General features: G+C 42.9%; 1 protein-coding gene and 2 non-coding genes across 5 annotated transcripts in view; 1 reads left to right on the top strand and 2 right to left on the bottom strand.

Moving 5' to 3' along the window:
* RAD51C (RAD51 paralog C) overlaps window positions 1-10,712 on the bottom strand; it is a 187,064-nt gene extending 176,352 nt beyond the window's left edge. For all 3 annotated transcript variants that reach the window (XR_010748947.1, XM_066364684.1, XM_066364685.1), the window contains exons 1-5: window positions 10,545-10,712; window positions 6,263-6,521; window positions 5,577-5,743; window positions 3,226-3,359; window positions 749-880 (exon numbers count right to left, since the gene is read on the bottom strand). Coding sequence is in view for 2 of the 3 variants with exons in the window: in XM_066364684.1 (XP_066220781.1) it covers window positions 749-880; window positions 3,226-3,359; window positions 5,577-5,743; window positions 6,263-6,521; window positions 10,545-10,662 (810 nt within the window). In the remaining variant the exon portion in view is untranslated. The remainder of the gene's footprint in view (window positions 1-748; window positions 881-3,225; window positions 3,360-5,576; window positions 5,744-6,262; window positions 6,522-10,544) is intronic.
* A 3,612-nt stretch (window positions 10,713-14,324) lies between these two features.
* On the bottom strand, window positions 14,325-14,426 carry LOC136395969 (U6 spliceosomal RNA). Its single transcript, XR_010749417.1, has one exon. It is a non-coding gene; the product is annotated as a U6 spliceosomal RNA (small nuclear RNA).
* A 945-nt stretch (window positions 14,427-15,371) lies between these two features.
* On the top strand, window positions 15,372-15,535 carry LOC136396215 (U1 spliceosomal RNA). The gene has a single exon (XR_010749610.1). It is a non-coding gene; the product is annotated as a U1 spliceosomal RNA (small nuclear RNA).
* Window positions 15,536-16,224: the final 689 nt, after the last annotated feature.

Here is a 16,224-nt window from a genome sequence, read left to right as displayed (position 1 = left end):
CAAATTAATGGCAAGAAAGAATTCAAAAGGAGGACACTATGCTTTTCAGCACATGACAAAAAAAATCTAGTAACTCAGAAGAGAAGATGTATGTTTTGAAACAATTTTATCGAAGAATTCTTTATTTATTTCTACAGGCATGTGCTAAGGACTTGGGGTAAAGACAAAGAAACCAAGTTAAGCAGTTCAACCTCCCATCTCCCTCATGGACCAGGCTGTCTGTCTGTGTTAGTGGTGGGACAGGGCTGCAGAGTGGGACGTGCTGGCAAACAGGAAGCTAAAAAAAGTTTTTACTTCACTCCTTTTTATCTCTTCAGTTTTGAAGTTACCTTTACCTCTCTTGTCACATTCCAAATCTGGAAGCGGTAGCTCCACCTCTATAAACATCTTAGTTGTTTACACTCTGTAATTTTCCAATCTACTCGAGTCTGTGATTATACACTATGTAATAATCAAAGACTCGGAGTAAAAGAAAAAATTGGAATGTTGAAAAAACTTACCTAAAACACAACAAGTATATGTGAACAAAGAAAACACTGGAATTACTAAAGGTAGCATTTCTTCTTGATAAACTGATAAACAACACTTATGACTGGAATTAATTTTTTATAATAAAACAAAACTATACTCAAACCTGTCTATGTTATTTGCTTTTAGTGAGACAAATTCTATTCTGTTTCTAGACATTAATATTTGATACATTCTTATAAAAATTTTGCTATAAAATTCTCTAATTAATTATACTTACAGCTAATCTGTGATTATTTGCAAGGCTGATCATTTGCTGGGCTAGGCCATTTAGTAATCGAGTACGAAGGGATAGGTCATCAAGGTCATGACGAAAAGGAAAAGCAATACCATCCACTATCACTAATCGAACCTAAATACAGAACAGACAATGATATTAGGTTTGCTATTAAAAATAAAATTTATAACAAAAAGCATAACCCACTGTATAAAAAAAACAATAAAAAACCCTTAAAATTCAGGGTTCTTTTTTTACAGGGACAGAGAGAGAGTCAGAGAGAGGGATAGATAGGGACAGACAGACAGGAACGGAGAGAGATGAGAAGCATCAATCATCAGTTTTTCGTTGTGACACCTTAGTTGTTCATTGATTGCTTTCTCATATGTTCCTTGACTGCGGGCCTTCAGCAGACCGAGTAACCCCTTGCTCGAGAGCCAGCGACCTTGGGTCCAAGCTGGCGAGCTCGGGGTCTCGAACCTGGGTCCTCTGCATCCCAGTCTGACGCTCTATCCACTGTGCCACCGCCTGGTCAGGCACAGCATTCTTTTTCCAACTCTACACAACCTTTATTTTGTATATTACATATCTACTCACCTGACCAGGCGGTGGCACAGCGGACAAAGCATCAGACTGGGAGGCAGAGGACCCAGGTTCAAAACCCCAAGGTCGCCAGCTTGAGCACGGGCTCATCTGGTTTAAGCAAGGCTCACCAGCTCAAGCCCAAGGTTGCTGGCTTGAGCAAGGGGTCATTGGCTCAGCTGGAGCCCCCGAGGGCAATGCATGTATGAGAAAGCACTCAATGAACTAAAAAGTGCTGCAACTGCCTGACCTGTGGTGGCACAGTGGATAAAGCGTCAACCTGGAAACACTGAGGTTGCCGGTTCAAAACCCTGGGCTTGCCTGGTCAAGGCACATATGGGAGTTGATGCTTCCTGCTCCTCCCCCCTTCTCTCTCTCTCTCTCTCTCCCTCCCTCTCTCCCCTCTATAATGAATAAATAAAATCTTTAAAAAAAAACAAAAACTCACCCTTCTTAAAAAAAAAAAAAAAAAAAAAAGTGCTGCAACTATGAGTTGATGCTTCTCATCTCTTCCCCCTTCCTGTCTGTCTGTCCTGATCTGCCTGTCTCTCTCTCACACACACACACACACAAATTACATATCTATTCATACAATGCTTTTTGTACAAATTACCAAAAATTAAATGTACTCTGGTTTGATCATTTATCCACTTAGAAAAGTAAGTTAGCCCTGGCTCGATAGGTCGGTTGGTTAGCACATCATCCTGATATGCAAAGCTTGTGAGTTCAATCCTCAGGGCACATACAGGAACAGATAGATGTTTCTGTCTCTTTCTCTCCTTTTCTCTCTCTCTAAAATCAATCAGTAAAAATATTTTTAGCCTAATCTGTGGTGGGGCCATAATAAAACACCGACCTGGAATGCTGAGGCCGCTGGTTCGAGGCCCTGAGCTTGCCCAATCAAGGCACATACAAGAAGCAACTACAAGTTGATGCTTCCCGCTCCTCCTCGCCTCCTCTCTCTCTCTCTCTCTCTCTCTCTCTCTCGATATCAACTGAGAGATTCAGGAACTTTGATCTGTTCCCGTATGTATCCTGACCAGAGATCAAACTGGCAACCTCTGAGCTTTGGGATGATGCTCTAATAACTGAGCCATCTGGCCAGGGCCAATCAATGTTTTTAAAAAAGTATGTAACTCAGCAAAATTAAAAAGAAGCACCTGCCACTATACAGATTTTAAAGGGATATTTTTACATTGATAAAAAGCCCTTCTGAAGTGTTAAACAAGTTTCTCAATTAAATACATCACTTTACCTTCAGGATCTTTTTTATGTTAAAAAAAAACCCTCTTCAAATATCAAATTATAATACTTTCTTCAGAAACTTAATGGTATGCTTTTTTCCCCTTAATATTAATTTTTTCTAGTGATTTGAGAGAGACAAAGGAGAGAGCAACAGAAAGAGGGAAAGGGAGAAAAAAAAAGGGAGAGAGGGAGAGGGAGAGGGGTAGGGGTAGGGGGGGAAGAGAGAGAGAGAGAGAGAGAGAGAGAGGCATCAACTCGTTCCACTTAGTTCCATTTAGTTGTGTGCTCATTGATTGCTTCTCATATATGCCCTGACCAGGGACTGAACCCACGACCTTGGTTCGCTAGATAGCAGCAGCAAAAGGGAAGTTTTATATTTCACTTTATACCTCTCTTTACAGTTTGTTTGATATGACCTATTCCACCATTACTGGAGGTGGAAGCTCTTTCTTTGTTATTTCAATTTCTTACTTTGGGCATAATATTAGTATATTTGTGCTAAATAAATGTAAATATAAATAAATTGTAGGACAAGTAAGGAAGAGATTTTCTAAATTGGCTTATTGGACATCGTACTATTTACTTATTTTTCATGCTAACCAAACACCTCCAAAGATACTTGGTTAATTATATTTCAGTACTTTGAGCCATACCTTTGAGTGCTCTAAAAGGAAGTCTGAAAGGAGATAAACTTGTGCCAGTAGCTCTGGATAGTCATGACAACGAAAATAATAAATATGGGAAAGTATATTTTCAAGAGTGAAATTCTCCAAAGCCTTTGGGTACACTAAAAGAAACAACAAAACAAACTTAAAATAATTAGTTTTACCAGTTTTGATATATTGGTGACTACAGAAAAACAATACCTTTGAATAACAAAATGTTTCACTACAAATTACAAAATGCTTTGACTTTAATTAAAAGATGAGAAAAATTGTAGCAAAACTACTATGAACTATCATTTCATAATTCCTTTCCTCTTATTTTCACCTTTTCCACTCTTTCATATTAGTCTATCTAGAAATTTTTATACACATATACAACTAGTTTTAATGCCTGTATTTTCATGTTTCTAGTTAGTGGTTTCCAATAAATATAAGTAACATAATGAAATTCTTTCTTTTTTTTTTAGTGAGAGAGAAAGAGATGAGAAGCATTAACTCCTAGTTGCAGCACGTTAGTTGTTCATTGATTGCTTCTCATATGTGCCTTGACCAGGGGGCTCAAGCTGAGCCAGTGACCCTGCGCTCAAGCCAGGGACCTTGGGCTCAAGACAGTGACCTGATCCCATGGTGAGTTTGCACTCAAGCAGGTGATCTCATAGTTTCTAACCTGGGACCTCAGCATCCCAGGTCGAAATTCTGTCCACTATACTAACACAGGTCTGGCTCTTTCTTGTTTTTTTTCCTAGGACTAAAAACTAATAGTTAAAAGGAAAAATCTTCAAGAGAAACAAAACATTTTCCCCTTAAATGCTATAATACAATAATTTAAATAAAAACGATTTATATATATATATATTTTTTTTTTTTTTTTTTTCTTGGTATTTTTCTGAAATGAGAAGGGGGGCAGCAGACAGACTCTCACATGCGCTAGACCAGGATCCACCCTGCATGCCCACCAGGGGGCAATGCTCAACCTATCTGGGGCGTTGCTCCACTGCAACTGGAGCTATTCTAGTGCCTGAGGTGGAAGCCATGGAGCCATCCTCAGCACCCGGGCCAACTTTTGCTCCAGCAGGAGGGGAAGAGAGAGATAGGATAGGGGGAAGGGTGCAGAAGCAGATAGGCGCTTCTCCATGTGCCCTGGCCAGGAATTGAACCCCGGACTTCCACACACTGGGCTGATGCTCTACCGCTGAGTCAACCGGCCAAGGTTATATATATTTATTTTATTTTATTTTATTTTTCTTAAGTGAGAGTAGGGGAGATAGACAGATTCCCACATGCACCCTGACCAGGATCCACCTGGCAAGCCCCGTCTGGGGCCAATGCTGGAATTCACCAAGCTATTATCAGTATCCAGGGCCATTGTTCAAACCAAGAGAGCCACTGGCTGCGAGAGGGGAAGAGAGAGAAAAGGGGTAGAGAAAGGGGGAGAGAAGCAGATGGTCACTTCTCATGCGTGCCCTGACTGGAGATTGAACTGAGGACATCTACACGCTGATGCTTCCCTCTCCCTTTCTTTCTTTCTCTCTCTCTCTCAAATCAATAAAATCTTAAAAAAAAAAATCAATATACTAAATGCATTGAATATAGTGAAAGTGAATGCACTGAGACAACATTTTATATTAAAGTCTCCAACAGCCTGACCTGTGGTGGTGCAATGGATAAAGCATCAACCTGGAATGCTGAGGTCACCGGTTCAAACCCTGGGCTTCACCAGTCAAGGCACATATGGGAGTTGATGCTTCCTGCTCCTCCCCCTTCTTTCTCTCTCTCTCTCAAAATGAATAAAATAAAGTCTCCAACAAAATTAGTTTACACTTGGCAGGCCCAAGTATAATTGGAGGGTTGGGGAATACAGAGGGACAAATATATGGTGATGGAAAATGATTTGACTTTGGGTGATGGGCACACAGAGCAATCAACAGTTCAAATGCTCTAGAAATATTTACCTGAAACCTATGTACTCCTGTTGATCAATGTTACCCCATTAAATTATATTTCTAAATAAAATTAATAAAAATTTAAAAATTGAGTTATGTCAGAAAAACTATAAACATTTTAAAATGGTGGTTTAAAAAGAAAAGTATGGTTTGAAGTCACACAGTCTGCCCTCGAGCTGCTGCAGTTAGAAGTAGAGGCCATTAAAGGGGAAAAAAAAGTCAATCCAGGTTGTGGTACTTCTCATTTTGTAAGACTGGGTATGAGAATTTAATACCAGTACATTGTCACAGCATTAAGTTTCACTTTCCAAATGGTCTCTCACTAAAGCTTGAGATGAGAACAAATGCAAATTTATTTTATTATAGAGAAATAAAGAGAATCACTTGCTAACTTACCCTCTCCCATCTGTGTTCCTGCGATAAGCTGAAGGTGCTGAATGCAGGCAGTAGCAAGGTCTACCACTCTATCAACCATAAAACTTCCCTCTGTGTCAATAAAAACTGCTTCGCCTTCCACTCCTCCAAAACATTCTGGTATCTGCACATCTACAGCCAACTGCATACTGTATCAAGAGAAAGAAGTCAAATAAACAAATCGTTAACATGATCTTTTAAGGTAGTGCTTTTCAAACGCCAGATCACCACCCATTAGGTACCAGTAAATATTTTATAAATACAAATATACTCCCCCAACAACAGAGACGACTGATTCTCCATGACTCCAGATATGTACACGTGAATCAACTGATGCTTGGATTAGAAAAAGGGGATGCCTATAAAATGATTAAGGAATTTCAGTGGTTTTTTAGGCCTCTGGGAATGGAACCCTTTCTTATTATATATAAATCTACTTTCAGACATTTAACTTTCAAATATATTCTCTGGTATTAATTAATGTAGTAACTCTTCAAGATGGAGCGCTAAAGTAATACAAATGTTAAGTTGGTTTTTGTTTGATGCATGTATGCACATACAAAAAATTATGAACACATTCATGCCTTCTTTGGTCTGACAGGACAATACTCTATACTAATATAAAATGTTATGAAGCCCACCCTTAAGAAGGGAACGTTTTATTTTACCATAATTGTGTTTTTCCAACACCTGGTGCACCACAAATTTCTGTTATTTTGGTTAAGGGCACTCCACCCCCAAGAACATTATCAAGTGCTGAACAGAAGGTTATTATGAAGTTCTGCGTGTGCTCCTGCTCAAGAAGATCCAGTGCTGTACAATTCTTGCCTGACTCAGCTGTACCAGCAAGTCTTGATTTATCTGTGACACATTCTCTTCTGATTATTTGCAGAGTTTCTAAGGCTTCCTCTTTAGATATCCCAATTTCTAAAAAGTAGAATAAGAAAAATAAAACCTTACTTATTTTAGTGATTTAGAACAGTATAACATTGCCTTACCTGTGGTGGCACAGTAAAGTGTCAACCTAGAATGCTGAGGTCACCAGTTTGAAACCCCAGCTTTGCTGGGTCAAGGCACAAAAGAAAAGCAATTATTAAAAATTGATAGGCCTGACCTGTGGTGGCGCAGTGGATAAAGTGTCAACCTGGAAATGCTGAGGTTGCCGGTTCAAAACCCTGGGCTTGCCTGATCAAGGCACATATGGGAGTTGATGCTTCCTGCTCCTCCCCCCTTCTCTCTCTCTCTCTCTCTCTCTCTCTCCCCCCCCTCTCTATAATGAATAAAATCTTTAAAAAAAAAATTGATGCTTCCCGCTCCTCTCCCCTGCTTTTCTCTCTAATATCAAAATAAAGAAAATCTTAAAAACAAATAGAAAAGCTCTGGCTGGTTGGCTCAGTGGTAGAGCATTAGCCCGGTGTGTGGATGTCCCGGATTCAATTTCCGGCCAGGGCACACAGAAGTGCCCATCTCCTCCCCTCCCCCTCTTTCTTCTCTCTCTCTCTCTTCTCCTCCCCTCCTGCAGCCATGGAGCAAGTTGGTCCCAGGCGCTAAGGCTAGCTCCATGGCCTCTGCCTCTTTGAAGAAAAAAAAAAAAAAAGGCTCTGGTTGCAAGGGTACATCGCCCCCTAGTGGGTTTGTTTGCCAGGTGGATCCTGGGTGGAGGCACATGCGGAGTCTGTCTCTGCCTCCCCTCCTCTCACTAATAAATAAATAAATAAATAATAAATAAATAAATAAATAAAACAGTGTAACATGTTATTTGGTTTTCTTCATTTAAGTTTTAGTTTTTATATAAAAGAGAAATGCCAAGAGTAGAGAAACAGCCTGACCAGGTGGTGGTGGTGCAGTGGAAAGTGTTGGTATGGGATCCTGAGGACATAGGTTTGAAACCCAGAGGTTGCCAGCTTGAGCATGGAGTCACTGGCTTGAGCATGGGATCATAGACGTGACCCCATGGTCACTGGCTTGAGCCCAAAGGTCGCAGGCATGAGCAAAGGGTCACAGGCTCGGCTGGAGCCTCCAAGTCAAGGCACATATAAGTCAATAACAACTAAGGTGCCGCAATGAAGAATTGATGCTTATCTCTCTCCCTTCCTGTCTTTCTCACACTCTCTCTCTCCCCCGCCACCTCTCTAAAATGAATATAATTTTTAAAAAAGCCCATCAAACTTTGGGGGACACAATGTGTGATGTAAGATTTAAAACAACTAGTTAACATTGGGTCTACATTTATTTTTGACCACAGGTTGTAACCCCTTTATTTTACATTAAGGGCAATGACTTAAAATTCTCTTCTCTCTTGATAGCATAGTTCTAAGCATACCATAATATAATGCAGGGGTCCCCAAACTTTTTACACAGGGGCCAGTTCACTGTCCCTCAGACCGTTGGAGGGCCCAACTATAAAAAAAACTATGAACAAATCCTTATGCACACTGCACATATCTTATTTTAAAGTAAAAAAATAAAACGGGAATACAATATTTAAAATAAAAAACAAGTAAATTTATTTATTTAATATTTTATTTATTGATTTTTTAGAGAGAGAGGAGTGTGAGAGAGAGATAGAGAGAGAGAGAAGGGGGAGGAGCAGGAAGCTTCGACTCCCATATGTGCCTTGACCGGGCAAGCCCAAGGTTTCGAACTGGCAACCTCAGTGTTCCAGGTCGACACTTTATCCCACTGCGCCACCACAGGTCAGGCCAAGAACAAGTAAATTTAAATCAACAAACTGACCAGTATTTCAATGGGAACTATGCTCCTCTCACTGACCACGAATGAAAGAGGTGCCCCTTCCAGAAGTGTGGCGGGGGCCGGATAAATGGCCTCAGGCGGCCCGCGGGCCGTAGTTTGGGGACCCCTGATATAAAGGGTACAGAGAGACTGACCACAGACAGCTTTATTTTTGTATGCCTCAGGATGCAGTAGTTCCCACCAAGGTATTATCTTCAGTGTTCTGGAATGTGAGATTTAAGTTATTTTTTTCTTTTTTAAAATTATTTTTTTGGGGGCGAAATATTGATTTGCTGTTCCATCCATTGGTTTTCTTTTTTTCCCCAGAAGAAAGAAAATAGCTATGCATTTTAGTACTTTTTTTTTTTTTTTTTGCATTTTTTCTGAAGCTGGAAACGGGGAGGCAGTCAGACAGACTCCCGCATGCGCCCAACTGGAATCTACCCGGCATGCCCACCAGGGGGCGATGCTCTGCCCCTCTGGGGCTCGCTCTGTTGCATCCAGAGCCATTCTCCGCCTGAGGAAGAGGCCACAGAGCCATCCTCAGCGCCCGGGCCGTCTTTGCTCCAATGGAGCCTTGGCTGGGAGGGGAAGAGAAAGAGAGGAAGGAAAGGGGGAGGGGTGGAGAAACAGATGGGCACTTCTCCTGTGTGCCCTGGCCAGGAATTGAAACTGGGATTCCTGCACACCAGGCTGATGCTCTACCACTGAGCCAACTGGCCAAGGCCGCATTTTAGTATTTTTAATGGCATTTTCCCCCTGCTTTTTTGACCAAAGGACAAATTTTCATTTTGCACTGTACCCAGTGCATTATGTATTTGGCTCTGGGTAGTCAACACCTTCAGTTCTGGCAGGTGGACCAGAGGGCAGTCTGGGTTCAGCAGACCTTTCTGTAGTAAAATTTGATATAATGTCTTCCTGGAGTTATAGTCACTGGTGTTTGAAGCATTGGTGTCTTGGTTTTACTTTTCTTTTCTGTCCCTAGCTGGCCGCTTGCCTCTTCTCTCCAAAACAAGTTCTGTAGCACCAGCAGTATGACTGCTGTTACAGACTTTCTGATCAAAATGAGCGATTTAGGGTGTATTACTTCTCACCCATCCCATAATTCATTCTCCCATTCTCTGCTTATAAGCTTTCACTTCCTTTGCAACTGAGGGCACTCTCCCCCCCTCTTCCCATTCATTCTTCTCTGCCTGTCGGTTGTTTCTTGTAAGTGCCCTGACCAGGAATCAAATCTGCAACTTTGGCATGCCAGAACGATGCTCTGAGGTTTAGGGTTTTTTCAGTGTTACATAAAAGAAACGATATCTTCTTTCTACTGTTTTCTTCAGATCTAGGGATTCTTTTTCTTTTTCCACTTTTAGTGTCTCTAGTCCTATCACTAATCCTTTACTTCTCAAATTTTTTCCCTGTCCCTTAGATTTGGGAAGAACGAAAATTAGGCTATGAGCCCTGGCTGGTTGGCTCAGTAGTAGAGCGTCGGCCTGGCGTGCGGGAGTCCGGGGTTCGATTCCTGGCCAGGGTACACAGGAGAAGCGCCCATCTGCTTCTCCACCCCTCCCCCTCTCCTTCCTCTCTGTCTCTCTCTTCCCCTCCCGCAGCCAAGGCTCCATTGGAGCCACGATGGCCCGGGCGCTGAGGCTGGCTCTGTGGTCTCTGCCTCAGGCGCTAGAATGGCTCTGGTTGCAACAGAGCAACGCCCCAGAGGGGCAGAGCATCGCCCCCTGGTGGGCATGCCGGGTGGATCCTGGTCGGTGCATGAGGGAGTCTGACTGCCTCCCCGTTTCCAACTTCTGAAAAATACAAAAAAAAAAAAAAAAAAAAAAAGGAAATTAGGCTATTTGAGTTCCAATCCTGGCTCCACACTTCCTAGTCCGGTCATGAAAAGTTACTTAACCTCCCCAAGCATCATCAGTTCTTAAACATCTGTATACTGGACAGGGTCCACATTAAGAGTGTTAGTTCTTTTTAGCATCAATGAGATAATCCTCAGAGCATTCAGCAGGCACTGGCAGAGAAAGCAATTAGTAAAGGCTTCGAAGACCACAGTTCTAACCATGAAAACCATGTTTAAGTGTAGCCAAGAAGCCTTTCACTTTGTAAGGTGGACTGCAGCAGAAAATGCGGAGACTCGGCTGCAGCCGGAGGGCGGGAGAAGACATGGTGGCGGCACAGACGCCGGCCAGTGTACCACGGCTTAATGTCGGGAGTCGTTACCTTTGCTGAGCTCGGAAGGTTTCACCTCCAACAATTCTTCAGCAGTCTGGAAACCTGCAGATACCATCTTAACCCGCACCGCTGGGGACAGGGGAAAACTCAGTAAACCCCGCTGCATTTCAAAGCCGGACGTCTACGCGCGCAGTCGCAAAGAACCGCTCCACTCCAGACAGCGGGGCCCGGCTGCGCCCGGCCGCGGCCGCGTGACGTCAGGCGTAAAGCGGAAGGGGCGGGGCCTGCGGCCTGGCTGCACGCGGCCTTGGGCTTTGCGGCTCTGCGGAGGCAGACTAAAGTTTCACACGACAGCACCGTTTCTGTCGTGAATCTTCGAAATTCCGTGACGGTTTCCCCATTAAAAGTACATCCTGACATTGAAAAGATAGCTGGAGACCCCAGGATGGAGATCCAGGCTCAGTGGGTCCTACATCCCGCATTTTCTCACCACTGCCCTGGCCCGTTGGGTGAAACCTCAGGGCTGTTCATGGGAATGATCACTGGGGTGGGAGTAATGCGCCCACACACCGGCCATTTACCGGTTTCGCACATGAAACGGACGTATAGAGGTTAATCTGGGCCCCTGTTACAGAGTTCCAGTCCCTTGGCTCTTCTTGCCTGCTGTCCCCTCTTCCTCGTCCCCTCGCCTTTCCCGCCCTCGCGAGGCATTGTGGGCCGACCGGACCCCTCCGCGGGTGTCGCTTGGCGCCCAATTCCTGCACCCCCCCACAACTGGACGCCATTCTGAGACTTGAGAACGTTAGTTCTTAACCGCCTGCCAAGCTTAAAAAGTAGCTGGAAAAGTAAGCAAGTAATGTCCCCATAGTGGGCTGGGCATGGGCTCCCCTTGTTCTGAGACGGAGTGGTTGGGCTACGCAAGAGCTCCTCTTCTGGTCCAGAGCTGGAGAGGGACTGCTTCTAACACAGAACTGGGAGGGACTTGAGACGTGGTTTACGAAGTCTCTCCTCGCCTAGGTGAGTTACGGTTTCTTTCGAGAAGTAATTCATTCCCTACCTTTGAGCAACGATTTTTTTTTCCTGATGAAAGGTATTCCCTAAACAGGGCACACCAGAGCCCTTTAAGTACATAATTTCTGAAGAAGAAAACACGTTTTAACTGTGACATCTTAGGACAAGCGGTGCAGGTCACCAGCCATGAAAACTGAGTACATCTAGTACATGGCTGGAGGAAAAAAGATAGACAACCGTTAGAAATGTAGTAATATTTTCTACTGAACTCTATGTACCCAGCAGCAAGGAAGCCCTACCCTAGAGACTTAGCCAAGAATGAGGTCAGCTAACCGCACCTCTCCCGCCCTTGTAAACGCTGCTTGCTTGCTTAGCCTAGATAACCACCCTATAAAAAGGAGCCATTTTAGAAGCTCGGGGCTGCAGTGTTCCCTTGCGTGGGTTATCTGCAGTCCCTGCGCAGGTTTGCAATAAAACTTATAAAATTCACTTTGGGTTTGCTGTGGTCTGTCTCCTGGGATGTAACACTGACCACTTTAGCAAATCCTACACATTCCAAATGCAACCGTTCCACCAGAAAGAAAGGGGACACAGGAGCTCATAGCAGTTTTACTGAAGCCAAAATGAAAGCCTTGTACCCTTTTTATACCACGAGCTACCTCCAGATTGTGAGCTCCTCTTGGGGTAGGTGGAGAATTCGAGAATTGGTTTTCATATCCCATTTGGTAGGGCAGAGAAAGGCCAGTAGGACTGCTCAAAATGTGGTGGTTTGTCGTTCAGTATGTTGCCTGACCTCTACAGTGATTCACAACTGGCCACGCGGTGGACGTTCTGTAAATGTTGCCTGTAGGGAGGAGAGCTCATGCTTATGCTTGTAAAGCAACCGAGGTCTCGGGGGAAGGAAGAGATGGCGTTAACACGGTAGCTCTTCAGTTAGTTTGATCGGGTAGGTTGTGTTTAGAATTGTTTCATTGTCATTGGAGAGTTAAGAAACTAGCTGACTCTTATCTATAGCTATACAATTACGTGTTATTTATATCTTATTCTGACCCTTGAATTGCTTGTAATTATTGTCTTCATCATCATTCTTAAGATTTTTTAAAAAGACTTTATTGATTTTACAGAGCGAGGAGAGGGAGGGCTGGGGAACCGAGAAATATCCACTCATAGCTGCTTCACCTTAGTTGTTCATTGATTTCTTTTTATAAAGTTTTTTTTTGTGTGTGTGTGTGTTTTTAATTATTTTTATTTATTTATTTTAGAGGGGGGAGAGAGAGAGAGCGAAGGGGGGGAGGAGCAGGAAGCTTCAACTCCCATATGTGCCTTGACCGGGCAAACCTAGGGTTTTGAACCGGCGACCTCAGTGTTCCAGGTCGACGCTTTTATCCACTGCGCCACCACAGGTCAGGCATTCATTAATTTCTTGTCATATGTGCCTTCACCCGGCAAGCCAGGGGCTTCAAACCAGCGACCTCAGTGTTACAGTTAGATGCTTTGTCCACTGAGCCACCACAGGCCAGGCAAGATTTTTTTTTTTAAGCCTGTATAATCAGGCTTTCAAATTAGGATCCAGGTTTATGGGGCCATGCAGCAGGAGCTAACAAAACCATAGGATTTATATGGAAGGTGCAATTTCCTTCCTGTAGAGTTGGGTTTTCTCAAATATTTTTTAGAGAAGAATTGAATGATTTAATTAGCAAGCCCTTTAAAATGTTTTCTGTTACATGAACTTTAATATATTGTAGAGTGAAATACAAACATAAAAATTTAAGATCAGGCCTGACCTGTGGTGGCGCAGTGGATAAAGCGTCGACCTGAAAATGCTGAGGTTGCCGGTTCAAAACCCTGGGCTTGCCTGGTCAAGGCACATATGGGAGTTGATGCTTCCAGCTCCTCCCCCCTTCTCTCTCTCTGTCTCTCCTCTTTCTCTCTCCTCTCTAAAAAAAAAAAAAAAAAAAAAAAAAGTTTAAGATCAGCCTGACCAGGTGGTGGTGCAGTGGATAGAGTGTCGGACTGGGATGCAGAGGACCCAGGTTTGAGACCCCGAGGTCGCCAGCTTGAGTGTGGGCTCATCTGGTTTGAGCAAAAACTCACCACCTTGGACTCAAGGTTGCTGGTTCGAGCAAGGGGTTACTCCTTCTGCTGAAGGCCCGTGGTCAAGGCACATATGAGAAAGCAATCAATAAACAACTAAGGTCTCGCAATGAAAAACTGATAATTGATGCTTCTCATCTCTCTCCATTCCTGTCTGTCTGTCCCTGTCTATCCCTCTCTCTGACTCTCTCTGTCCTTGTAAAAAAAAAAAAAATTAAGATCATAAGACTTTCGAAGAAAGATCCTGTTTAAACTGAATACTTCAGTAGTTTTTTTAAATTTTTTTATTTATTCATTTTAGAGAGGCAAAGTGTGTGTGGGGGAGAGAGAGAGAGAGAGAGAAGGAGGGAAGAGCAGGAAGCATCAACTCCTATATGTGCCTCGACCAGGAAAGCTCAAGGTTTTGAACTGGCAACCTCAGATTTCCAGGTCAACACTTTATCCACTGAGCCACCACAGGTCAGGCAGTATACTTCAGTAGTTTCCTGGGTATATGTTTTTATTTTCACTTGCAATTGGGATTATGTTCTGAAAAAGTTTGAGAGGCACTGTGATGGACATATGAATTGGTTTTTATAACATTTCTAGAAATTACAACTGTGAGACTTTCAGCAAGTTTATTCAGTTTTCTCACCTATAACTAGAAGATAATATTTCATGGGGTTTTGCCGTGGCCAGGGTAGCTTATCTTTGTGTATAAACGTGTGTGTATAATTTTTTATTTTTTAATATGGGAGCTTCACAACTTTGCATTTCATCCTTGTGCGTGGGCCATTCTAATCTCTGTATCTTTCCAATTTTAGTGTATATATTGCCTAAGCGAGCCCCTGATATTTATTATGTGGACGTGAAATATGGAGATTATTAACCATTGCTTAAGACAGGATATACAGTACTCTTTTCAAAGAGTGTATTATGATTCTAGGAGGGCTCAGGAGTTTTTCATAGAATGGATTCTCTGTAGTCTTGTTCTGGATTCATAGGCACCTGTGACAAACCAAAAGGATGACCCTAGAAGTGTTGAGCACGGGAAGGTTAAGGATAGGTCGAACACCACTCATTCTTGCCTGGGAGCGGAGACACTCTTATGAAGGTGGATTTCCAGTGGTGAAGGCCATCATTATACTCTCGCTGTGCAGATAGCCCCCTGCAACTTCTTCAAATGTGGGAGTGTATGGAGGGGCCTCCGCATGAGCTTTTCCCTAGTTTGCTCAGTACAAAATTAATGTGTGCCATTGATGTTTCAAGTAAGGGTGATCATTTGCCACATATTTTGTACTTGTGCTTGAAACTTTGAACTGACAACCTATATTTAACAATACATGGTCTGCATTTTTAAATGTAGTTTTGCTAAATTTCATCTTTTCAAACTTGCTCTTTCAGTTATAGAGATAGCACCTTGATGACTTGCGCCAGACATCGCAGTGATGCCATTAGTTCTTTAAATCTGTAGCGTCTTTATCTTTGTTTTCGAACAGCACCACTAACAGCACCGCTAACTATACCAGGAAAAGGACAGGCTAAATGAGATCATCAAAAGGGGTGTGGAATATGTAGATAAGCACAGTGACTGCTGGTTATGCTTACACTAGACATATATTACTTAAGATTTTGGCAATATCCATATATATAAAATATTGCTGCATGGTAATTATAGTGTGGAAACTCTTTCTCTAGAAGTAAGAAGGTCAACAGAATCTATGATAAAGTGATCCTATCTTTAGAGTGATTTGAATCTGAGGGTTAAGTGTCACAGAACACTTCCAACTCATACTTACCTGGCAGGGGAGATACCATGATCACGAAGGTGGTTTCCCCAGGGTGAGGCTCACTCATTGCACTCCGAGTGTGCTGACCCCTGCGATTTCCCCAAATGTGGGAAACTCGACTGCATAATTTGTGGTAGTGGGGGACTGCGTTCGCGCTCTCCCCTGGTTTTGTGTGTTAAAAGAGAGATTTGGGAGGCAGTATTTCTCATTTTTGTGTAAATCATTGGTTATTATGTTTCTGTTTAGACTTTCATTAGTGATTGTTTAGAGAGAAGAGGAACAGGAAACATTAACCCAGAAGTAGGAAGTAGTTATTTTCTGCTTGTAGTTTGATCTAGTGACCCTGTGGTTTTGAACTGGTGGCTTGCGTATCCCAGGTTGATACTTTAACTTCTGCGCCACCATAAGTTAGCCTGCTTATTTTATTTTAGAGAGAGAGGGTTTTCAGGAGAGAACAACCAGTTTAGCTGTTCATTGGTTGAGGGATCCGGCCGAGCCAGTGACCATTGACATGATCCCATGCTCAAGCTGGCGACCTTGAGGTTTTGAATCTGGGAAATTCTCTATCCACTACACCTCCACCAGTCAGGGACTTCCTTAAAGCTTTGCTGTAGCAAGTCAACACAGAAATAAATTCCCTTTACAGCCTGGAGGTCAGAAGTTGAATCGCATGGCTATCTTTCTTACAGTCTGGAATTTGTTTCCTTGTGCTTTGGTAGCTTGAAGAGGCTACATCTATATGCATTCTTTGTCGTCCCTTCCTCCATCACATAGCCAGCAATTTAGCATCTTTCCTTGACTGCACAATTTGTGGTAGAGGGTGCTGTGTTTTCACTTTCCTCTGTTTTCGACAA

Source organism: Saccopteryx leptura, chromosome 2, assembly GCF_036850995.1.
Source record: "Saccopteryx leptura isolate mSacLep1 chromosome 2, mSacLep1_pri_phased_curated, whole genome shotgun sequence".
NCBI lineage: Eukaryota > Metazoa > Chordata > Mammalia > Chiroptera > Emballonuridae > Saccopteryx > Saccopteryx leptura.
The sequence above is the reverse complement of the archived record's forward strand: the minus strand, read 5'-3'. Positions and strand labels throughout refer to the sequence as shown.